The 26,021-nt window shown below is 42.5% G+C and overlaps 1 protein-coding gene across 8 annotated transcripts in view; it reads right to left on the reverse strand.

The window, feature by feature from the left end:
* Positions 1-567: 567 nt before the first annotated feature.
* The window catches only part of HSPA12A (heat shock protein family A (Hsp70) member 12A), a 62,246-nt gene continuing 36,792 nt past the window's right edge, over positions 568-26,021 (reverse strand). For 7 of the 8 annotated variants that reach the window (XM_081954377.1, XM_081954375.1, XM_081954373.1 and 4 more), the window contains exons 7-12: positions 21,304-21,475; positions 19,290-19,376; positions 11,421-11,525; positions 10,130-10,388; positions 8,641-8,744; positions 568-7,492 (exon numbers count right to left, since the gene is read on the reverse strand). In XM_081954377.1, coding sequence (XP_081810503.1) covers positions 6,858-7,492; positions 8,641-8,744; positions 10,130-10,388; positions 11,421-11,525; positions 19,290-19,376; positions 21,304-21,475 — 1,362 coding nt within the window. In that variant the 3' untranslated portion in view covers positions 568-6,857. The remainder of the gene's footprint in view (positions 7,493-8,640; positions 8,745-10,129; positions 10,389-11,420; positions 11,526-19,289; positions 19,377-21,303; positions 21,476-26,021) is intronic. The other variant, XM_081954374.1, reaches the window with a different exon arrangement.

Consider the following 26,021-nt stretch of genomic DNA (forward strand, 5'->3'; position numbering starts at 1 on the left):
CGCCCGCACAAGAATATAGTAGTTCCGCACAGGAGTTTATATTCAACGTGACACCATCAGGCTGATGGAAGATTTGAGAGCCACGATTCGTGGTCGGCATGAAGTCCACCTTTATTTGAAAATGACGCAGCAGGCAACATGACTGAAGAAGTAGTTTGTTTGTAGCAAGGACCATTAAAACATGGCGATTACTTCAGAGGAAGCATACGTTGGATTTTGTCCCTCTGATTTGAAAAAAAAACATCGTAGTTTTCAGGAACGTTGGATATTAATTAGAAGAAATGAGAATTTCCAAGGGAAGTCCTCTGGAGAACTAAAATACTAAGGAAGAGCCATAGGCTTTGATTCTGGATTCAGAGTGGGGTCCGTCCGTCCGTCCCCCTTTTGTTTCTTATGTAAGGTTATTTCACAGCATTTAGTATATTTCAAAAATAAATTTGGAATATCCCAATTGCAAAGATGTAACAATTAAATATTAGACAAAGCAGAACAGTGAAAAGTACCTGAAAATACTGGCAAGCTTAAAGAATAATGTAAACACCACTGAACAGAAAATAACTTTTACACAAGAAGCTTTAAAAAATAACACAAAACATGACTTCCAACCTGATATACTAATTTATTTGAAATTTTGAACAGCAGTGTTTTCAGATGTAAATGTAACAAGCTGTAATCTTCAGAATTTAGTAGTGCATAAGAATCGAACCAGGAAGGCAAGCAATGAAATCACACGGGTCAGATTGTTTTTACAAACTTTTAGAAGCTATCCAAGCATAGATGTATACATTGGCCTTATGCTCCACAACCTACGCAAAAGTACCCTGGATTTCTTCCCCATAAATATTGCAATTTGCTATAATAATTACACAACCCTTGTTTGAAAAGTAGATCTTTTAACATATTGATATATTTGCTTATCCAAATCGTTGAGATCTCTCTTAGCAAGCTCAGATTTGATTGACAAGATTTCCAGTTTCGTTTTCTTAAGATTTTGCCCTAACAGAAACTTCTACTGAAAGCAGAGAAATGTTGCGGCTCAGGGTGAATATTTTATCAATAGAACAAACTTTCCTTTTACAACATTTTCTGAATTATTTTACTAAATAACTTCATTTATCGGTTTCTTCTTATATCCTGCCTTTTCTCCAGGAACTCATAGTGGTGCACTTAAGACTCAAGTTTTTCTCCTTCCTGACAACACCATGAGATCAGCTGGGCTGTGAGAAAGCATTTGGCCCAAAGGTACTGAACTCATTTCTGTGGCTGAGAATGGACTTGAACCTGTGTCTTTTCACGCAGTCAACATCTTGCCCACTTGCAAGAAACCAGCAGATGGGTAGATGCATCTTATAATTTGTGGGAACTTTAATTTTCTACACGCATTTTGATGGTTTCTACCAACTTAAGACAGGATAAATTCTACCTATAAATAAGCATTTATTTACCATTTATTTTAAGTGTAACCTAGTGCTTCATAATAAAGCCTGAAGTTGTCACAGCATTACATATTCTATTTCTAAACTGTTCCATTAAACATCTATCCTATTTCCACTATTATTTTAGGAAGGGGAGGGTAGAACCTGAGTGGCAGAGAGAACAGCAAAATTATGCTGTTTAGGGTGGAGCTGACAGCAGGGAGGAAAAAATATTTTCCAAAAAGCTGAATCCTATATCAGTGGCATTCTATATTTGTGTGTATCCATGTGTATATATATTCTAAAAACTGTCGAAAGCTTTATATATGTAACTAAAAGTAGCACAAGCCCCAAAAGAGCAAATCAGCCAATATATTTGTACTTCTGTTGGCAGGATTATAGCTGAAGTGGTTTGTTGGCTATACTATATATTTTGCAAGCATAGCAGCCTTCCACGAGTTATCTCCCTTCATTGGCTGCAGGTATACGAAACAAAGCACATTGAGGCATTAATCAGTTCAGAATTTTACATGTCTCTCCATCCAAAGGCAATATTTTCATGTAAGCTCTGCACTGCTAAATAACTGGTTAACTTTTAATATTATTCTAAGTCATTTTTTAAAAAGGAACAAATCTTTATGCAGAAATTAAAGGACCTCTGACCTCCCGCAGGCGTGACGGTAACACCTTGCATCACAAGTGTATGGCTTCTCAATAATGTAGGAATATAGTACTTTGGATCTGGAATAGTAGCTAATTTGTTGATAGCTTGATGGATGAAGACAGGAGTACAGACGCTTGTTATGCATGCACTTTTGTTTAGGGAAAATAAAAGTTTATAACAAAAATAAACCTTGCTCCTATCAAGCTTTCTGTACCAGAAATATAACCCATTGAAAAGTAGTCTAAAATCATATGAGGACACTTCAAGAAATATATGCTGGAAGTGGGGGAAGGAGTTGCAGGAAACCATTTTAAATTTGCTTTGCTATGTAAAAAGGGGAATGAATTTGTTAAAAGTGGATTGATTAACCTATGGCTTTGAAAAGCAATTCAGATTGGGAAGTGATTCTAATCAGCCTTCCTTAAAGCCAGAACAAGACAGCAAAGTGCAAAGAAAGAAAAGGCTAAGCAAGAATATTATAAAGGATCTAGTGACTGAAATTTGCAGAAATGTTGAAAAAGTATCTTCCTCACACAAGCTGACAATTCAAGAGTTTGAGGGGGAAAGTGCTGATAGCTTAGACATCCCTAACATTTTCCTTCCTGCAACAAACCTCCTCTGAAGTAGGCTGATGGAAATTAGTTGCATCCAGTTTTTCTGATATAAGTCATAAGCACTGTAGTTCTAAACCCATTTCCCCAGGAGTAAACCCTGCTGAGGTTGGGGCTTATTTCTCAGGTGCAGTATTGGGTTAAAATGTGTATCTCCATTATGTAAGAGGGCCGTGCACCTTGAAAAGGAAATAAATGTTTCACACCTCCTGCCAGTGCCATTTTTTTTTTTTTGCTATTGCTTGAAGTAGTCTGACCTTTTCAGCTTCTGCTTGTGTGTGTGTGTGTGTGTGTGTGTGTGTGTTACAGCTTCAAAGAATCACCCATGAAAGTTAATATGACTTTTAAAGGCACAGTAATTGAACAGGAAGCACTTTTTAATCATTTCTGCCCTTTATGTTAATTCTAAGTCATAAACCAGCATTCTATTGAGGTTATGATGATGTAGCAAGTAGATAGACACGGGAGTAGGGTAAAAAAAATGAAATATAGTCTTACAGTGAGATTGTGTGACTCAGTCAACAATTGTGTTTCCACAATTTGGGATATATATTTCATAATACAAGAAAAGTACCATTGGCCTATTGCAGCGTTTCTCAGCAAGTTTATGAGGGATGGATTTCAACCCCCATGCCTGATACTTGGGGAATTCTGGGCGATGGAAGTCCACCAGTCATAAACTTGCCAAGGTTGAGAAACACTCATTCGAGGCTTATCCGGGCATTAAAGCATCCAACGTGTGATTTTGTATTGAGCCGATTCCTGACTCAGCTTGATATATGTTCTATAATCAGAGGATGGTACAGGCCTGTACTAACTTCAACTCATCTGCCATTGCTGGGGTCCCTTCCTTTCCAATGCTTCATTGTGGCACAGTTTTTGTCTGGCAGAAGAGACATAATTAAAATAAAATGTATGCCTTGAAACTGGAGTTCATTTGGTGTGAAAATGTGGTAACTGATCATCTACTTTCTATATAGAGCAGGTATTATCCAAAACAGAGCACAGATGCATAGCATTAAGGCAGCCTGTACCTGTTAAAGCGAAAATAATAAAAAATCCAGCACTGTGTCTGTAAGCTATTATTTGCGTAGCACGGAGAATAATGTGGTACTGTCTGACATCCTGACATTCCACTCCCCTTATTATAAGATCATCTTTGTGCATTACATCTCTTGTCATCTTTAAAAGCCTGTAATTACTGAAGTTACGGAAGAAACTATATTATTTAAAATTAAACACTGATGCAAATCAACAGGGATAAAGATCATTCTGTACAAGAAAATACCACTTTCAGAAAGAAAACATCTGTACAATATTTAAATATTGTATATACATCAAATAATTCTTGTTCATAGCTCATTCCATGGAGTTGCTTGTTTGAAAGCTACAGAAAGGCATTCACTCACTCATACAGGAAAAAAAATGCCTTTTAAAAACACAGCAGTCAGGATGAAAGAAGAAATGCCAGCATGCATACTTTATAATTATTCCAGGGGAATAATTATTGGAGGAACAAGTTTAGATGCTGTAATTATAATGACCCAATCTATTCCTCTGATCGTAAATCAAAGCTTATTCTCATTCTATCAGGCAATATTATTTATAGCACATAATGCAAAGGGGACCTTTAAAGTCTTCCTAGAAAATCAAGATGTTTGCGGGATGCAGTTTGTCCCCAAATTATGTGCTTAATAAGAAATCTGAGATTTTTGAGAGGGGAAAAAAGGAAAACAATTCTATGGCTTTTCGTTCATGCATAGCTAATAGGAAAAAAGATCCAGCTAAACAATTAGCTTTCAGACATCTTGAAAGCATAATGGATTTCATTGGATGACAATGTATTTTCTCAGTGTTGGGGGGAGGGGGGGAGTGTCAGCTTCCAGCTGACAAAACAGACCCTTCCGCTGTCATGAATTTGGCCTCAAATCCAACATGTTGGAATTAGCTACCTATCAAGCCCTGAATTGTAGTGCTCAACTGGAAGCAGCCTTCATATTGTAAGTTGTTAGCCTGGAAAGACACACTAGGCTGGCAGTGTAGTTTCATCAACTCATCTGTAGTCACATCAGAGATTTTTTTATGGCATAGGCAGTTTTAGACAGACTGAGCAGAGGCAGCCCGGTGTTGCTGGGGTTCTTCCACAATGTAGTGCTTTTAGGGAGTTTTGACATTGTAGTTATGAGAATTCCTGTACAACATAGTTGCTGGTTATCTTGCCTGGGAATTCTAGGATTTACAGGCCAACACTACTGGATGACACCATCTTGGACAAGACGGCACTAGAGTTTTAGCTAGTTTCTACGTGAAGATTGAGGTTTCATTCTCCCTTCTTGGATATAAGTCAGTTAAAGCTTCATTCACCTTGTATGTAAAGTATTGTTGTGTCCCTTGGAACCCATTTAGGTGATCTCAGAAATAATGCCTGTACTCCCTCTTCTGGTCAGAAACAACACTGCTCAACTACTACTTTGCAAGGTTTTCTTTTTCTCTGCCAAGAAGTTACTTTCCCTGGGGTCTTTTGCTGAAGTCAGGCTATTGGTCACAGAATGGAAGAAGCTCACAAGGAGCTAAGCTGAAGACAGTACATTTCCTTCAAGGAACATTCAACTTCTTGAACATCTGTTTATGCCAGGCCTGGCAAACCGGCGGCCTGCGGGTCAGATACGGCCCACACAGGCCACACCCACCCCTGCTCCGCAAAGGCAAAAACATCGTGATACACTATGATACGGCCCGCGATGCGAGGAAGTTTGACACCCCTGGTTTATGCAGTTATTCCAAAGGGGAGATATAGGGAGAACATCTGATTCTGCAGGAATTGGTAAATAGCAGACAATGTACCTAAGTTGTGAATTTAATTTTTTTTCCTTAATGAAATGTTGAGTAACTTCTATAGTAATTTATTTATATATATTATTTTATCAAATAATTAAGTTGGCCCCAGGAAAACGTTACCACTTTTCTTGTATGAGATACCACTTTCTAGGATCAACATAGGAAGTTATTCCTTTGTTTGGCATGGCTGAGAAAGACAATGAAAATGGATCCTTTCGCTCTACAACCTGAGGATAGAGATGATCTCTGGTTAACTATTGCTACCACACCCCCTTTGTTTGTTTTGTACAAGAACTGGCTGACGAGAGGTATAGATAAATAAAGCCAGAGGTTGCCAACAGTAAAATGGGAAGTGGGAACACTTTCTCATTTACAGAATTGGTTTAATCTTTGGGAAGTTTTTCTATTCAATATTGGAAAAGAGGAAAATGCAAGCATCAGTGTTGTAAAATTAAAGTTGGTGTTAATTAATTGGACAGAACATTTAGTGCTTTTTAAACTATAAATGGCCAATTATTCAGGTGCAATGTCACTTCTCTCCACAGGGGGGAGGAATTCCTTTCCTAAAATAATGTTCTAATCCTTGTTGGCATTATCTAGACATTAAGTATACTTGTTGCTTCAGCATTTCCCACCAATGTTACTACTGGATCATTTCTTTAATAAGATTGCAGCTCTAACAGGTTTACTAACTTAAAACTTCATTGAACAGAAGCAAACCCCCACCAAACCAACAAGTCATTTGATCCTATAAACAAACAACAGTTTTGTGCTACAAAGACCCAATTTCTAAACCTGTTCATTTGCAATTTTACATGCTTAAATTCCAGTATTCCTACTCCATCGTATAAATAAGAGAGGTTATCTTTTAAAATAGCAGAAAACGTATTTCTACTGTGAAATGGATAACCACAAATCGTGGTTATAAATTTCACTTTTAGTGCTTCAAAAAAAAAAAGTACATTAGTTGGTATCCTAAATGTAGAAATGACAGGTTTGATGAATAGGCCCTAGAATTCAGAACATATGAAAGACATCAAGTAAAGCGACATGTCTCCCAAATAAAGAGGGCAGTAATATTTCAGCGCTTAATTTTCATTACATATTTGAGTTGTTCACTTTACTGTGTAGCACCTGATAACTCTACGTTCAGACTCAGAATTGGTAATTTGAAGAGCAAAAATAATAATAATGATAATTAAAAATCCTGATGCTTTCTTCTTCTATGCTTTATCTATCTAGCCAAAATTCAGTATGTTTTGGGCAGCCAGTGAACAGAACATGGAAACAATAGGTGGTGAGGGTCATGGAAAAGAAAAGAAAAAAAAATCAGTAGTTTAGGAAATCAATGCCAGCTTTTACACTTTTAGAAGTGGCAACGTCAATTGCCATGGCTTTAATCTCAGTGTCTCCAAACTGCATTAGCGTTTTGATTTCCCTCCGGCCTGGCAGGGATTTGTCACTTCCTGTGAGATCCAAGCGCAGCGTGCCACACTTCCTCACTCCAGGTTCAGTGATGAAATTCACATTATCGTGTTCCGAGCTGTAGATGTTGATCACAATGACCAGCTGAGAAGGCTTGGCAGGGGTATAGCTGCGGGACACCGTCTCCCCGAGTGCCACAGACTGGTCAGCCGATATGAACTTGTCAAAGACGTCGGTGCACCAACGGGTGCCATCTTTAACTAGCAACTTTTCAGTAGGGTGCTTCCCTTCCACATAGCGATTCAGGACTCCCACCCCGTAGGTCAAGGGGGAACGACGCACTTTAATGACAGCAGGATCCAGACCAAAGAGGACTGCTCCTTTGAGGATGGTGAGACCCACATCTTGAGGGATGATGATTCGGCATTTTGAGCCAAAAGAATTCTGGACAGCTTGTTGTAGAAGTGGGGCTTCAGCAAATCCACCCACAAGGAATAGAAACTTTACATTTGTCAGTTCAGGTTTGTCAAAAATCTCACCTGAGCAGAAAAAGAAATCCAAGGGATGAGAAAAATAGTGCATTTACTGAGACCCAGTGAGAAAAGAATCTAGTCTCATCAGAACAATTTGATAAAAACATTAGGTATAGGTATATGTATGCGTGTCTATGGGGGTATATATAGAAACTTATGGATCAGGATGTTATACAGTATATAGGTGTTCAGGAAGGAAGATGGTGTAAAGAAATCAAAATAGGCAACATTCTTCATATTAATTTGATAATCTCAACCATAATCCTACAGAAATGATAATCTTTAAACAAAAACATAATTATTTCTGGCATATAGAATTTGTATTTTTCAGGCTGTATGTTCAGTGGAAATTACGATAAAAGACTTATATACTCATTTGGTCCAGAATGCGGCCGCGCGGGTGATTATGGGGAGTACCAAGTACTCCCATGTGACACCTCTCCTGCGCGAGCTGCACTGGCTCCCTGTGGTCTATCGAGTGCGTTTCAAGGTTTTGATTACGATCTTTAAAGCGCTCCATGGCTCAGGACCTAGTTACCTGCGGGATCGTATTCTGCCCCATACATCCCTACGACCCATCCGCTCGCACAGAGAGGGACTTCTCCAGGTGCCGTCTACCAGACAGTGCCATGGGGCGGCGCCTAGGAGCAGAGCCTTCTCTGTGGCGGGCCCAGCCCTGTGGAATGACCTCCCCCCGGATATTAGGACTACTACTGACCTCCGCTCCTTCCGTGTCAAGCTCAAGACCCACCTTTTCCAAATAGCTGGCCTGGCTCGACCATAACTTAGTAACGCTCCTGATGGGTTTTTTAATTTGGTAATTTTATTAGGGGATTTTAAATTGTATTTTTAACTGTCTTTCACTTAAGTCCATCCTCCTCCATGCACATATGTATATGTCTCTGTTTTTTGTATATATGTTTGTCTTATGTGTATTTTTTATCTGTTTGATTGTACGCCGCCCCGAGTCCTTCGGGAGAGGGTTGCGGCTAATCAAATAAAATTATTATTATTATTATTAGACTAAATAACTGCTAAAAAGAGTGCAATATCATAAACATTTTGGATTAATTGTCCTGAAGAGATAAGATCTCTACATTCTGAATGTTCTGACTCTTAATGACTTTAAAGCCTTATACACCCTTAATACCTACTGAGATGTTCTATAATGTGGTCAATTGTAGGTTTGAAGAGGGCATTCATTGCATCAGGACTCATTCTCAGCATTCCTTGGGAGGACCACTTCACAAAATCCACGCTGCAAAAAAACAAAGAAAGCAACTGTTTAAAAAAACCTACCCTAGTTCTAAGAAACTTTCTTGAAGATAGGGACAAAGTCAACGGAGGCAACACTCTACAGATTAAGAATTACTTGGAACTTTTTGTAGGGAATGTGAAAAGATGGATCTATATTCCATTTGGGAAAAAGACTGAAAATGATCCTTACTGAATATTTATAAGTCTACATGTATAAGGTTAGTACAAGGATGTACACCAGCTCTGACCCTTCAACTCCAGCCGCTCTGTAGGAACATAGATTTTAGGGACAGAGGTCAAGCAGTTAATTCTTTATCATGTCAGGAATCAATCTCACTTGTGCAATTCCATTTTCCATTTAACATCAAGATGGAAAAGTCTTAAGGCAAGGTCAGTCCACATTCCTCTGTACACCTCTACACCTAACACTCTTTAGAAGGGAAATATTGTTTAAAACTGGCGGGAAACTCTTGCCACTGAAATATAACTTGTTTCCTGTGCCTGACATCCCTTCTCCCTGCAAAATAGGCAGGCAGAATTTCTCATCTTGAATTGATTGCCACTTGTTACAGACAAAAAGTCATTCACAGCAAGGACATGCTTTTAAAGATGACTATAGGCTTTGCACTAGCATAACACACTTCTGTTTGCACAAGGAAGGGCACTCACTTTCTCAAGTGCTGCTTTTGAGTTGGTGAGTCTTTTGGATCAGAACAACATGTGACAATGAGGCGTAGCCAGATGGTGAAATTCAAGTGTCATATTTTGTGTGAACAGAAATGTTCTTGTAGCAGAGGGCTAGATTTTTTCATCCTCCTGTCAGAAGAGGCCTTTGATGCTTTTAAAAAATTCTAAAGACAAAATTCTAAAGATACACCATTGACCTGCATAGTACGCCATCCTTTCTATCACTTATTAATGGTAGATTGTTCCAAATAGAAGGAAAAAAACCTTCCCACATCCTTCTCACATACTTTAAGATTGTTTACCTTAGCAAATGCTATGATAAACAGCCTACATCCTCATGATAAATGGAGCAATTCCACAAAATGAAATTTTTAAGGAAGGGATAACAAAAGCTGTGGTTTTCTTTTTGTAATGGACTAGTTAAGGAAGGAGGTTTGGGTCTGGCAATTTTACAAGCTTGATGCTGGAAAGGAAGAAAAAGCTCTGTTTATGCTGGTATTCCTTCACATATTGTTAGCAATTTGTCCAATTGAAATTGAATTAATTATTCATATTTCATGCAACTAATACAAGAAACTTTCTGGATTATTCTATGGTGAATCTTCTGCACATCTATTTTTTTTAAGTATCAGTGATTCCATATGATTTATTTCCAGAAAAAAAACAATCACAGAACAGCTTAACTAATTTCTGACTTACTTGCTTTTCCTTAAGGCATGTTCTACACTGTGACCTCGAAACTTCTTATAGTAGTCAATGAAAGAAAACGGCAGGGTAATATTCAGTGGATTTGTCCGATCTGGAGCTGCTGCTCTCTTGCGAGACTCAAACGCTATCATCAGATCAACCCAGGCAGCAGGTCGCTTGATTTTAAATTGTTCAATAAAATCTTCATCAAATATTTTGCACAGAAGTTTTTCAAATTCATAGTCTACACCTAAAGAGCCATACGGCCCTCCTGCATGAGAAATAAAACACTGTTAATGGAAAACGTTATTTAAGAAATGAAACAGTGAAAAATTATGGGTATAGCATTTTGCCTAAAGATTTTGTCTAGACCAGTGGTTCTCAACCTTCCCAATGCCACAACCCTTTAATACAGTTCCTCATGTTGTGGTGACCCCCAACCATAAAATTGGTGTCTCATTTCCTAAGACCATCGAAAATATTTTCCGATGGTCTTAGGCGACCCCTGTGAAAGGGTCGTTCGACCCCCAAAGGGGTCCCAACCCACAGGTTGAGAACCACTGGTCTAGACAATTCAAGCACCTTTCTGCTGTGATAAAAGGCTATTAAAGGCAACAGTAGGAGCATTGCCATGAATTTTCAATATCTTTCCCATAGGATCAGATTACCACATGACGGGAATCAGCTCTGTTTGTTCTTTGCCATCAAAATGTTTGTGGTCAAACATGCCACTTTTGTATACTCAATGCACAAGGGGACAGAGCTCTAGCCCTATGTATCCACCCATAGCTGTGTCTAGAAATCTATATGAGAGACATCCTGGCACCATCAGGAAGTCTATTCATGGACAAATATACAACATCTGTATAAAAGCCATGGATAGTGGGTTGTGCATGGCTAGCCAAAATGACCATCCCACAGCATAACTTATCCGGTCTTTGAATGTGTCGTTTGTCAAGGAGTTCCCAAGTGAGTAATATATGCATGCATGTAGCCGTCCCTATGGATCTTCATTTAAAATGCCTGTTAGAATAAACTGATACTCTGATCTCAGTTACATAGAAAAACTCATAATGAATCCGAGGGACAATGTTATATAGTAGAATCAATGCACTGTATAATTGATTCTTCATTTCTTGAAGTAAAGAAAGTTGAAGAACCACAATGCCAATTTTTGCTTTTCTTCAAAGATAAGCTTCTTTGGAACAGACTACGTGACTTCCAGCAAACCTTGTTTCAAGTTGTTTTCAGGGTGAAGAAATTAAATGTTCTATAATCAGTAGGAGCAAGGAATCTATTTTACCTGTTGCCTTGTATAGTTCCTTCAGGTGTCCTTCCGGTAACCTGATCTGGTGCACAGTCACGTCAACTGTTCCTCCTCCCCCATCCACAACTATGTAACGGTCACCTATTAATTCAAATGGAATAACAACAGTTGGGTTTTTCTCGCCCTGATGGGAATTTTGCATTTATTTTAAAAGCCACTTCATAAAAATCACAAGAAGTTTACCCAAAAAAAAACCATGCAAAAGTTACAAATGTTATGAACTAGTTTGCTACTAAACAGACAGCAATTTCAAAATGGAGAGCAAATTAGGATCGCATCACTTTTGGCCACTGATGCTTGAACCATGTACTGAGTGATAACCAGAATGGCTTACTTATACTGTCATTTACTTTAAATAATACGCTAGTTAATAAAGATAAATAGATTTATAGTGGGTCCTACACTGCAAAGCAATGTGCTTTCATCATGCCTTTAGGCAACTTGTTCATCTCTTGTTTGGATTATTGCAATGCATTCTACATGGGCCTATCCCTGAAGAGTATATGGAAGCTTCAGGTGGTACAGAATTAGGTCAGCAAGCAATCTTGAGCGCCCAATGAAGGGAGATGTAACACCTCTGCTGCATCAGCTCCATTGGAGGCCAGATGCTTCCAGGTGCAAATCAAGGTGACCTTTAAAGCCCTACATGGTATGGGACCAGGTTACCTGCAGAACCATCTTCATCCCATTACAATGGCCCATCCCACCCAGGCAGGGAGGGTATGTTGGGGAGCCTATTAAAAGTTCTTGAAACACTATCTTGGTTCAAGGTTTTTGTTAACAATCAAGCGTGACTACAAAATATGAAACCTTTTAATCTGGACACTATCTACAGTAGAAGAAAGTTGTAGACCCATCAGCTAAAGAATTATTACTGGCAAGAGTCCAGGTAGAGAGATTTGTCTGTCATTTCCCCTGCCCTTTGAAACATTCTGCCCCCCCCCCCCCAACAACTGAGGTGGGCTCTCATTTTCCTGACCTTGTGGAAATGCCTAAAGTCCTGGCTCTGACAACTTGCTTGGGGCTCCCAAAGTAACATGCAGCCGTGGGGCTGGTTGGCCTCTCGAAGACTATCCCTCCTCTGGCCTTTTTAACTTTGAATGTAACTATTCTTGCCTCCTAATGTAATATTTATACACAGTTTTATCTCTTTATATCTTACTTGTACGCTACTCACTACCCAGAGTCCCTCTGTGAGGGAAATGACCATTGTCTTACCTGAAGGGTCCTTTTCAGGGCGCTGCAACGGAGAGTCCAAAGAAGGGTTAAACACAGCCAATCTGCCCAGAACTGAATTGAAACTTTAAGCCACGCCTCTGGTGCCGACTCTCCTCAGATTTATTCAATGAAGACGTGGAACAGTTGTGCGCTGAAACTTCAACTGGAAGTCTAATATGGAACAAGTCAAACATAGTCCAACAACAATAACAGAAACAACAAACAACACTGTGACTTCACAAACACCAGCGGAGAATAGACCCCAGGGCGGGGTGGACTCTCCGTTGCAGCGCCCTGAAAAGGACCCTTCAGGTAAGACAATGGTCATTTTCCAGGGCGCTGCTCTGGAGAGTCCAAAGAAGGGACATGCCCAAGCTAACTGTCACTAGGGCGGGAAGGCTCAGCCATCAGGGTCGCTCCGCTGGTATGGATGCCCTGAAGAACATGCCTCCCAAAGGCCCCTTCCGCCGATGCAAAACTGTCCAGTTTGTAATTTCGGACAAATGGAGACAGAGAAGTCCAGGTGGCCGCCTTGCAGATCTCTTCAATCGGTGCCTGTGTAGACCAGGCAGCTGTGGTGGCGGCGCTTCTAGTCGAATGTGCTGTGATATTGCGAGGCACAGGAACGGACTGTAAAACGTGGGCAAGCGCAATGCAGGCTCGCAGCCATCCGCCGATGGTAGATGAAGAGACCTTCTTGCCTTGAGAAGCTGGTTGAAAGGAGACGAATAGAGATTCGGATTTCCGAAAACTGGCCGTGCGCTTGATGTATCTGCGAATAGTCCTGCGCACATCCAGCATGTGCCAGCACTTTTCCCTCGGGTGCCGAGGATGCGGACAAAAATCCGGAAGGACCACCTCCTGCGCCCGATGAAACCAGGAATTGACCTTCGGAATGAAGGAAGGGTCCAGCCTCAGGATTACTCTGTCGTTACGAATGAGACACAAGTCCTCTCTGACTGACAAGGCAGCCAGTTCCGATATGCGACGAGCAGACGTGATAGCGACCAGAAAAAACCGTCTTGAATGTGAGGTGTCTGAGACTGGCTGTCTTAATGGGTTCAAACGGGGGCCCGATGAGGGACCGCAACACTACACTGAGATCCCAAGATGGGTATCTGTGGACCACTGGGGGTCTCAGGTTGGTCGCTCCCCTGAGGAAACTGCGGATGGTCGGATTCCGGCCAAGAGATGCGTAGCCCTCAACTGAGAGGATGGTTGACAGGGCTGCTGCCTGGCGCCTCAGGGTGTTAGGTGCCAGGCCCTTGTCCAAACCTTCCTGCAGGAAGTCCAGGATGACAGGAACCGAAGCAAGGGGCGCAGACGTACCATGAGCCGTGCACCAGCTGGCGAAGGATTTCCAAGTGGCGTCGTAGATGCGCGTCGTGGACTGCCGTCGTGACGCTTGGATGGTGCCAATCACCTTGTCTGACAACTTGCCTCTGCTTAGGAGATCCCTCTCAAGTGCCAGACGGCCAGCTGCAGCCACTGGGGTTCTGGATGTTGAAGGGCCCCCTGGCTGAGAGAGATGTCCTGTGGAGGAATCCGCCACGGTGGTGTTGATCGAAAGACTCACCAAGTCTGCAAACCAGGTTCTCCTGGGCCAGTACGGTGCTACCCGCAGCACCTCCGCCTCCTCTGCTAGGATCTTCCTGATGACTCTGGGAAGAAGAGGTAGCGGGGGAAAAGCGTAAAGCAGACCTTTCGGCCACGGGCCGTGCAGCGCGTTGACTCCTTCCGCCCTCGGGTCGTGGAACCTTGTGAAGAACCGCGGAAGATGCGCGTTGGCCGCGGTGGCGAACAGGTCCACCAGCGGGAGGCCGAACCTCTGGGACAGTTGCTGGAACAGCAGCGGATGTAGACGCCACTCCGAGTGGTCGACTGTGGATCTGCTCAGCCAGTCCGCCTGGGTGTTGCTCGTGCCCGAGATGTGCTCCGCCTGAAGAGAAAGGAGATACCTCTCCGCCCATCGACCCAAGAGCTCCGCCTCCTTCATCAGGGATCTGGAGCGCGTTCCCCCGTCGATTGATGTGCACCTTGGTGGCGACATTGTCTGTCATGATGCGCACGTGGTGGCCCTGAACGGTGCTCTGGAAGCGCTTCAGCGCAAGCCTGACTGCCCTCAGCTCCAGCCAGTTGATGCTGTGAGCGGCTTCGGAAGGGGACCACCTGCCCTGTGCGAGCTGGTTGTGGCAGTGGGCCCCCCAACCGAACAGGCTGGCATCCGTTGTGATGGTGAGCCTGACTGGCTCCTTGAATGGCGACCCCTTTAACAGGGCCGGAGACAACCACCACTTAGAGAGCGACGTACCTCTGCTGGAACTGGAATCAGTCTTGTTGAGCTGCTTTCGTTTGTTCTTTGATATGGAAGCAGGAGCCACTGAAGGGGACGGGAGTGAAGTCTCGCCCAAGGCACGATTGACAGGCACGAGATCATCTTGCCGAGGAGCTGTGAGAGCTGAACCACCTTGACTAGACGTGACTGCTGCACCTGAACGACCATCTCCCGAAGGCTGGCCACCCTTTCCGGGGACAGGGATACCGTGCCCGAGGTGGTGTCGATGACGGCCCCTAGATGCTTCAGTCTGGTCGTGGGAACGAGATGACTTTTTTCCAGGTTGATGGTGAACCCGTGGTCCCGGAGGTAATGGAGGCCCGCGTAAGAGAACCTCAGGAACTTGCGGTGGGCTTTGCGGATAGGGATGTGGAGGTAGGCCTCTTTGAGGTCTATGGACGTTAGTATATCGCCTGGCCTGATGCCCCCAAGATGGACTGGAGGGACTGCATCTTGAACCTGCGATATGTCACGTGGTGATTGAACCTCTTTAGATCTAATATCCCCCTCCACCCTCCTGAGTTTTTGGGGACCAGAAACAGGATGGAGTAAAACCCTCTTCCTTCCTGGCCTGCTGGGACAGGTTCTATGGCCCTGATCTCCTTGAGGTGCCTTATCTCCTGTTCCATGAGGGATCTTTTGACTAACCCTGAGGGAACTGGACACCGGATGAAGTGGCGGGGAGGGGGGGACCAGAATTCTAAAGTGAGACCCATGCGGACCGTTTGAAGAACCCACTGGTCCGACGTGGTCTGCTCCCATTTGGCGTGGAACAACTGCCACCGCCCTCCTATGGGAGCTGACCTGTGATGGTCATTTATACCTCCTAAAGGGTCGGGAGCCGGAGCCCCCCCGAAATGGCCGCTTGGAGAAGGGCTGCTGGCGACCTCTGTCTCGAAAGGACTGACGGTCCTGAGACCGCTCACCCTGCTGGGGATACGCCCGATGATAGGGGGTGGAGCTGGTGGAGGGCTCATTGTTCCGAAAGGCCTGCCTCCTGTAAGAGCCAGGACCTTTACGATCAGGCTTTTTGGTGACTGATGGCATCACTTTCTTTTTGTCCTTGTTTTCCACAAGGACTGGATCAAGGACCTCACCAAACAGCTTGTCCCCTTTAAAGGGGGCAGTAACAAGCTTCCATTTGGAGCGCATATCCACATTCCAGTGCCTAAGCCACAGGAGGCGTCTGGAAGTAACATTAGACGCTAGGGCACGCGAGGCAAACTTAGCAGCATTCAGAGTGGCATCAGCAGCGTACTCTGTGGCTGCCATGATTTTATTGATATCCTGCCTGACTTTAACGTCCTTGGCAGGTATCTTCCTCAACAACTGCCTCAGCCACAGGAGAGCCGCCCTGGAGAAAAAGGAGGCTGAAGCGGAGGACTTAATGGCCCATGCAGCTGCCTGATGGGTCTTGTGACAAGCAGTTTCGGTTCTCTTGTCCTCAGCCTTGAGCCCCTCCAACAGGTCAGGAGGGAGCACAGAAGAGGAGGTAAGAGCCGCTACAGGGGGATCGATAGGAGGGAGCTTGAGCAGCTCCTCCAGGCTGGCATCCACCGTATATAGCTTCTTGTCATGGCTGCTGGGGGTAGCCATGGTAGCTGGCTGCGCCCACTGTCTTTGAACTAAATTGAGGAACATCTTGGGTACAGGAACTATTTCCTGGACCGAAATGGGTTCCTCAAAGAGATCCCCAGATAGATCATCAGGGTCTACAACCACCTGAGCTGGGGGGGTGGACCCCATGTGAGTTGAGATCTTAGCCTTATCTAAAATGGTTTTGAAATTATCCAAATTAAATAAGCCTGAAAAGGCCGGCTTTTTGGCGGGGCTTGCCTCATCCCCAGAGAATTCAGCTTCCTGCCTAGGAAGAAATTCCTCTTCTTCCTCCCAGTTTGACTCATCGGAGGCCACTGAAGAATGCAGGGACGGAGGTGGAAGGCTAGGAGTCATCTCTCTGGAATCCTCCTGGGGTTGCAAATGGTGGGTCTTGCGAGTGCGCTTGCCACCTTTTCGCATGCCTGCCTCAATGCCCTGGGAAATGGCCCTGTTAATTATTTCCTGCATTTCAGTGGATAGGTTAGGCCCTTGGGCCTCAATGGGGCGAACCCTTTGAGTGGGCCCGGGGATCGGCTGTTGAGGGGCTAAGGGCCCCATTGGAGCTGGTCCCTCCTCCATATCAGAGGGACAGGCAAAGAGATCAGCCTGATCAGCCATGGAATGGCCTGGAGAAGTTGCCATGGCCAAGGAATCCCCTTCTTCTTCACTATCAGAAATGGGGCCTCCCTGGGCTGGAGGAATTTCCCTGGAGGGCTCCCCAGGAGACACCGAAAGGGAAGATTGGGCCTGCTGTTGGGCTTTGGAAAACTGTTTTTCTAAGGCCTTCTGTTGCCTTAATGCATCTTTGTCTAGGCCTGAGCCCTGCTTGGGGCCATGCCTGGAGTAAGGCTTATTCCCTCTAATGGCCTCCCTGGCAGCTTTCCCGGCCTGTCTTACAGGGGCTCTGGAAGAGACACCCTCAGAAGTCTCAGGGGCCTGATCTGCCATGGTAACAATCACTGGTTGGGGCAGTAGGGGGATGGGAAACCACCACTCACCACCTCCAGAAAGCCCACCGCAGCACGATGCTCCTGAGGAGACAGAGAAACTGCAAGGCCTGAAGTAGCTTGGAATCTTTTAGGCGCGAGCAGAATTCGCTCCCAGCGCCTGCAGGAGAGTAAAGGAGGCGACCCAGCAGGCCACGATCCCACGCCGCTATCACTTGCTTGGATTGGGGCCCAGGTCGCCGGTCACACCGGCCAAGTCTGACTCCACGCGGCTCCTGCAAAGAGCCAGGCACCAGGCAGCTGCGGCAAAAAACTTTTAAAAGTAAAGCCGGAAGATTGCGCAATCCAAAATGGCGGCCGGAACTCACCGGAGCTCTGCGCGCCAATTTTAAAGAGGGAAGAAGCCAAAATGGCTGCCCTGGAAGCCCACGCAGCAATTTGACTTGCTAGAAGCACAAATTGCAACGGAGGGCTTCCAGTGGGAATCGGCCCCCAGTAGGGGTGCCCCAACAGCGCTGGCGTCGGCACTCCGACCCACACGCTTCCCCCAACAGCTGCCTGTGGCTTCTAGGAGCCAGAGCAAAGCCCCGGACTCCAGGAGAGCCGAAAGGGTGAGAAAAACCCAATTAAAAAGGGAAAAAAACAAACTTAAATTTAAACTCACCAGCCTGCTCTAAAAATCCTTAAATATGCTGTTTTAAAAAATTATTCTTCCTCTGGAGAGTCCAAGGAATCAATCTTAGAACTGGAGAAAATCTTAAAGCGTCTACTGGGCTAGCTGAATTGAAAAAATCTGAGGAGAGTCGGCACCAGAGGCGTGGCTTAAAGTTTCAATTCAGTTCTGGGCAGATTGGCTGTGTTTAACCCTTCTTTGGACTCTCCAGAGCAGCGCCCTGGAAAATGGGTGGTTTCTAAATTTATAACATATTTATAAATATATAAATAAATGGTTCTTGAATGAGTCACACAACACGCAACTGAGTTCCATTGCCTCGCTCTTGTTATCCTGCACGTGCAGCAAATAACTTATTTAAAGAATTTATATTCCACTTCACAGTCCAAATAAAGCAATTCATAGGTCAACAAAATTACAAATACTTTTAGATGGTGGCGAAATTTTTAGAAAATAATTAGGATACTGTCACCAAAAAAATAATCTCTTTCTGAAAACCATACGACTCAATTAATTTATGTGGGGCAAAAGACTTTAATAAAAGGATGCTGAATTGTGTATGTAAGCTGACTAAAAGCCACTGAAAAATTAAAACCCTGGCATGATACGACTTGTATTAGCAAGACCTTGCTAACAATCTTGCCTTCTGTCTTGAATCATCTGACAATTTAGGGCAATCGGTAAAAGCAGCACCCTGTTACATAAACTACAAAGGCAGGAGATCTTCCCAAACCTGGTCAATCCTTCAGAGGGATAGATTCCAAACTCTACAATTTTTTAGCCAACACGTATGGTGTTGAGAACAAGTCCACACATCTGGAGAGTGGCCACATGGTGGGAAGCAGTGATGGGTATGGAAGTAACTCCAGTGAGGAAGAACAACAGAAGTTTTGTTCAGTGGCCTAGAATTTTTAAGACATGTATTTATTTACAAATGTGTCTTTATGTGGCCCTCTGCATTTATTAGAATCAAATATTGACAAAGGCACTAAAAGGAACAAGGCAAGAGTCTCGCAGAGAACCATATTCTGCTGGCAATGCAAAACCAGCAAGACCAAAACAATGGACACTACCTTCCTCCAACTCGGACCAGATTTCTCCTATGACGTTTTCAACCAAAAAGGTGCGGCTCTGTCGATTTCGTCGAATGTGTTCTTTGGCTAGTGGTAACACAGAGAGAGAATGACTGAGTATAAAAGAGCAAAAGCAAAAGTATGTATATGGAGCAGAAAGCAGGGAAGTGGGCTACACATCATTCGGTTATGAATTAGAACAAATACATTGATAATCAAAGCCATAGCCCCAAAGTGCTGTAGCTCTTGGTGTACAATTCTTTTTCAACAAATTGAATCAGAGTAGACCTCTGTGGTGGTTGAAGGCTTTGAATTCTATATAAAGCAAACTTTTTATTGCAAACTTACCATAAACATATAATAAAGATTAAGCAAACCAAATTCTGCTGAAAGTAGCTTTGCAGTATTTTGTTATTAGTTAGGCTATTAATTCAGACATAACTGTGAATAAGATAATCTGTCTGACATTAAGGCAGATCATTTGTCTTGTCAATCTTAGCAGATCTGTAGAGGAGAACTACACAACGCGGTGCCTACTCCACACCAAAATGTCTTTAGGCACTCCCTTTGTACTCATAAATCTCCCTTCCCCATCATATTAAAGATTATTTTCATTTGGAAAAAAAAGGAAACAGGCATGCTGGAAAACAAACGATGAGCATATTATATTGTTTTTATCTTCAGCAATGAGTACAGGCCCACAAAGCAAATAGGATATCCTGCTGGAAGAATTGCCTTCTGTTCAATGGGCATTAAGAGCTGTGGTAGTTCAGTGGTTAGAATGCAGTACTGCAGGCTACTTCTGCTGACTGCCAGCTGCCTGCAATTTGGCAGTTCGAGTCTCACCAGGCTCAAGGTTGACTCAGCCTTCCATCCTTCTGAGGTTGGTAAAATGAAGACCCAGATTGTTGGGAGCAATAGGGTGACTCTGTAAACCCCTGAGAGAGGGCTGCAAAGCACTGTGAAGTGCTATATAAGTCTAAGTGCTGTTGCTATTTTGGAATTGCCAAATCCCAAGGCCATCATCATCATCATCAATGTATATGTCACTTGACTCCCATCAATTCCTAACACAACAAAATAAAAAAGAAATTATCATTGTCCTTGAAGTTTTAGTTGTTGTTTTCCTTAGAGCTAGGATGAAGGGAAAGGCAATCAGAATAAGTTCAACCAAGAGATTCATTGGAATTTCCTGGCAGGAGGCATCTCTCAGGTTGGAATTAGGACATCTTCCAGTTTGCAATCGTCCAGATTATCTAATCTGTGATGCCTTCATGTTCACTTTTGTTCACAAAAATCAGCCCAGTTGGTTAAAGAAAGGCAGAGGATCCTTTTTTATTTTCTTTTTTTCCCCCGTTTTGGAAAACAGTTTCACATATTATCTTTGTTGCCATAGTTAGGTATATCCTTGGGTGCTGGGGCCAGCATGATTAGAGTTCCTATCTGGAAGGCAGTCTCCAAATCACATACATACATACATACATACATACATACATACATACATACATACATACATACATACATACATACATCATACATACATACATACATAAATGTCACTGTTCATTGCTTATTGCTTACTAAATTTTGGTTAGAATTGTTTATCTTTGTTTGATATGTTTCTTAATTTGTTCCAAGCCTCTCGGAGCTGCAGTATTTTGAGTTGCACAGCCATATACATTTCTTAAAACATTTACTTGAATTAGATCCGTAAAGAGCACCAATAACAGTTTATTGTTCTCTGAAACTGCAAACAAAACTAGTTCACACTTTGATTGGAGTGGTATGAACAAATCTGGAAACTCCACATATGTTGGCATGTAAATTCAACCCCCCCCCCCAAAAAAAAGCTAATACACAAGCGACTGTCTTTTTTGTGACACCCCATTCTTCCCCATTATCAAAATCAGACCAACTAAGAGACAAATTTTGTCTAAATACTTCCGTAAGGAAATGTGTGGACTGCAGGAATTAGGAGCATCATCCAATCCAAGTCTGAATAAAAGAGTGGTACCTGGTGTAAAACCCGAGGCAATAGTTTCACTGGGAGTGTAGCCATTGACAGGCGCTCTACTGCTTAGGTCTATCATCTGATGAAGGCGGAGCTTCCTGCAATAAATTGATGCGGCTTCTGGTTCCAAGGCAATTATCAGTTGTTCAGGAATCTCTGGGGATGCCATGCCTGCCTGTGAGAAATGAGATGGAATTGTAAAAATATTGTTTGTTTGTTATTCCTACATACTTGCTCCAAGTACAGGTATTTCATGATTTACAACGGTTCATTTAATGGCCATTTGAAGTTACAATGGCATTGGAAAAAAGTGACTTATGTCCGTTTTTCACACTGCAGCATCCCCCCATAGTCATGTTATCAAAATTCAGATGCTTGCCTCCTATTTTGCAACTTTCTGAAAAGCTAAGTCAATGGGGAAGCCAGATTCACTTAACAACTATGTTACTAACTTAACAACTGCATTGATTCACTTAAGAACTGTGGCAAGAAAGCTTGTAAAGTGGGGCAATATTTATTAACAATTGAGGATACCTGTAATCCCAATCCTGACCTTTTTTTTTCATTCCATCTCTATAGTACAGGGGTGTCCAAACTTGGCAACTTTAAGACTTGTGGACTTCAACTCCCAGAATTCCCCAGCCAGCAGAGCTTGAAGTCCACAAGTCTTAAAGTTGCCAAGTTTGGACACCCCTGCTATAGTATGTTGATTTTTTGATTGAGTAACTGAAATATTTAGTTTTGTTTTACTGGAGATAGTAAAGTGAAATGCTTATGGAATATAGTGACAGAGTTCCTTAGATCAGCAGTCACCAACCAATGGTCCGTGAACCACTGGTGGTCCATGAGAAAATTTTGGTGGTCCACAGAAAAATTATTTGCATTTTTTATATTGCACTAAATCAAGGGATCCTCAAACTATAGCCCCTGGGCCGTATACATGCAATGAATGGTTGTATTGCTGCAAAGTCTCCCCCTTTGGGGTCCTTTTGTGCAGGTCAGAGGGGGACAGAGATTCTGACTTGGGTCTGCTTCAGCCTCCTGGTATGGGGCTTTGGGCAAAGGCTGGAGGGAAGCGCCGCTGGCAGCAAAGAGCCAGAGGGCCTTGTTCCAGTGGGACTGTGTCATAGCCCGGAACTAGCTGACCATCTCAGCCTGCTGAACCTCCAGGCGCCAGTACCTGGCCTTGCACTCCCACAGGTCTTCGCTCTGCTTGGAAAGCCTATGCTTGTAGTCCTCAAGTGAGGTGCGTCTGCTGAGCCTCCTTCTCGATCAGATCCAATTTGAAATGAGCCAACTATTTTGCCAACTCTTTCTCGTGGTGGCTGCTTAGCTCCAACAACTGCTTCCTATTGGGGCCCTAAGGAGCCTGGGCAGGCAGGCGATGAGTGGCTGGGAAGGGAGAGGTGAGTAGAGGCCAGCAAGGTGCCCCTTGATGTGAATGACATCAAGTTGGCCACGCCCACCCAGCCAGTCATTAGGCAGATCATATTAGTGATCCACAGGATTTAAAATTATGAATGAGTGGTCCCTGAGGTCCAAATGGTTGGGGACCTCTGCCTTAAGACTGTATCAAGTAAGAATAATATTAACAGTTGGATAAATTATCTATTTGTTAGGCTTTTCAAATTACGTAAATTGCACAAAACAACCTATGTAAACTTTGCTTTTTGTGCCTTGTCTGGATTAAATCCAGTTTTTATGCTGTGGGAGATATTTATTTATTACTATAATTACTAACATTTATTTTTACTATAATTATAATTGACATTCCATTAAAATTGCCCAAGATTACAAAATGTTTAAAATACATCTGATCGCACGATAATTCAATACAATTAAAAGATTTATTTGGACTACTAAGACTATTTATGCAACGTCTGAAAGGACCATGTGAAACATTACTCTTGAGGCAGTAAATCTTAAATTCATTAGAATATAATCTTAAAAGTTGCATTTTCCTGTCTTCTCCACATTAACTTGATCTCTCAACTGCACAAAACAATTGTGGGCATTATGAGAGGAAGATGAGAAAATAATATATGGGATTATCAAAAAGCTGAAGGGTTGGAAAAGGCCATGCAATTAAGCCAAAATTAAAATGTATTTATTTGAGCCATGATAATCTTTCAAACAAAATGTTTCACGGCAGGAAGCAATGCAAATGAAACTCCTCTTTTTCAAAAGTTAAAGTTGCTCTCAACTTGGCTGACTCAAGATGGAAGACTCAATATTTATGTCTTGAAATTGGGGATAAATATGCTTACCAGCATTAAAACAGCATTTTAATTTTTGGAAGCTATCAGAAAATATTGATCACGCCAAAAGAAACATCTTTTTTCCACTTATTTATAATTTAGCAGCACTGCATTTTCAGGGCTCTGAAGCTCAATTCCATGAGTGGGGGGGGGAGAGGAAATCATTTTAAGCCACAATAAGCACGGCTGATCAAGTAAAGTGGAAGACTATATATTTTGAAAGGCTTCATTTTTAAAGGAGTAGAAAACCTATTGCTTCCCCAGTTAATGTGGGAGTCAACAGTGAGTAACAGACATAGTCATTTTGAAGGAACACAATTTCATATCCCTGCTTTAAACCAGGTTCCAACAGATGGTCACAACAATATATTCATGAATTTACTAAAATAACATTAATTTCTGCAAAGTGCCGTTGAGTAGCATGGATGCAGTAGAACAGAGTATAATTTTCTAATTTGAAAAGTGTCCTGTTTTTAATGATCTGCATGGCATCTATGTTGGACTGGCAAGATACTTTACAAAGTATGTTTTCTAATTAGCATTTTAAAAAACAATAATTGAAGGCTAGGATTAAGTTTCCTTTTATTAAGTAGTGCACTAGAGTCCTCTTTTGGGGGGAAGAATACTACTTCAATCCCCAACATAGTTACCTGTTCTGACCCCCTCTCCACGCCTGTGAATAAACCAGAACACAGGCTTGGCTGTTTGCCACTGTTTAATTACTGAGATAACGAATCCTTTGGCTGAGGGCCCAGACAACTCACGTTCAATAGAGCAACCCAGATAATTCAAATGAAGCAATGCAGATAGTCCAAACGAGCAGACATGGCTAATACACAGATAGATTTTCTTAACTACTAATTCGAATGGTTGTTTCCTGCAAATGTCCCTTCCCAACACCTCACCTATAATCTCTCTTGGGAGGGGCCAATCCACAACCACCTGTGCTTAATCATCTTCTGTGAGTCTGCCTACGGAGTTGCTGCTTCCGTTTCTCAGCCCTTCTCAATCTAGCATCAGGGACAAACTGCCTTTGATCCTCCCTACTGCTCCATGCCTCAGGCACCTCCTGGTGGCCAGCCAGCCTCTCTGGTCCCTGCTCTGAGTCTGAACCCTGCACAGAGTCTTCTACATCGTCCATGGCAGACTCATATGGTTCCTCGCTATGCGAGTCCATCAGCAGCTCAACAGGATCCTGCTGGGCCACAACAGTTACCTATCTTTAAAATATAATAACTTCTCAAAAAATTAAAAAATAGTTTAACACTTTCTCAACTTGGTTGTTTGCTTATAGATGTTTCATTACCCAACTAAATAACATAATGTGTATGTGCGTGTGTATGCACACACAAACATGTACTGTTTGTGCGTGTGCATACACAGATGCACACACTTTCTACCTCGAAGTAACTGTTAAAATTACAGACTAACTGCATGGCCTAATTTAGAAATCTCTTGCCCGTAACCTTTCAACCAAAACCCTTGTCCACTGCCCACTGTCCTCCTGCTGTCCAAAGCAGCACTCCAAACTTGTCCATTCAGAAGTTTAAAACGTCTTAAAATTGACAGGTAGCTGATTCATTTTCCTTTGATGGGTTAAGCCAGAGTTTTCAAACGTTTTCAGTCCACAGGATCTACTATCCTAATTGAGAGGCAAAGCTTAGCTGTCTTTGAGTGAACTCCTTTTTTCCCCTTGCCCTTACTCTTTCATAATCCTCTGGATTAAACATTTAATGCTAAGTACCAGGAAGACAGATTTTTTTTTAAAACTAGTAGTTAATATGATCTTGACATACAGCAACGATAATGTTTCTGTTTTAAAAAAAAGATTCTTTTTTATTGAAGTATCGTCATTGATCGATAAAATGATTCCTTGATTAATTGAAAGTTAATTAACCATTTTACCTAGCTGAATTGAATAACATGGGCACTTTTGTCCATGCCTATATAAAAGTAGAATTCAATGAAAATTACTTCATTAGTTATGTGACCAGAATTCAAAGAATTAAACTATAGCACATATAATATGTACATGAATTTTTACTGTCTCTGTCTCTTGTCTCTCTCTCTACACACACACACACACACACACACACACTATTACAAATAATATGGCATTAAGGAATTCAAACACAACATGATTTGTCAACATTTTGGAGCATTCAAACAGAAATGAAATGGATTAAGTATGCTATTTGAGTAGACTATGCATCTACCTCTTCTGTTGATCCCTTGGGGTTTTTGCCATTTTCTATTTTGGGAAATTTCAGCCACAAAATGAGGTGATATGTGTATATTTTCAGGACCAGTTCTTGGTACCAGAAAAGAGACATTAATTTGTCTCAGAGCCATATTCCAAATGTAAATCCTAACCAGCCTCTTGCTCAGTTCTAACAGGCATTGAAACTGGTTTCAGAAGCAAAATTACTTTAATGATAGAAAACGCTGGTTTGGAAAGTACAT

The sequence above is a fragment of the Natrix helvetica genome (assembly GCF_964273705.1).
Source record: "Natrix helvetica genome assembly, chromosome: 5".
Classification (NCBI taxonomy): domain Eukaryota; kingdom Metazoa; phylum Chordata; class Lepidosauria; order Squamata; family Natricidae; genus Natrix; species Natrix helvetica.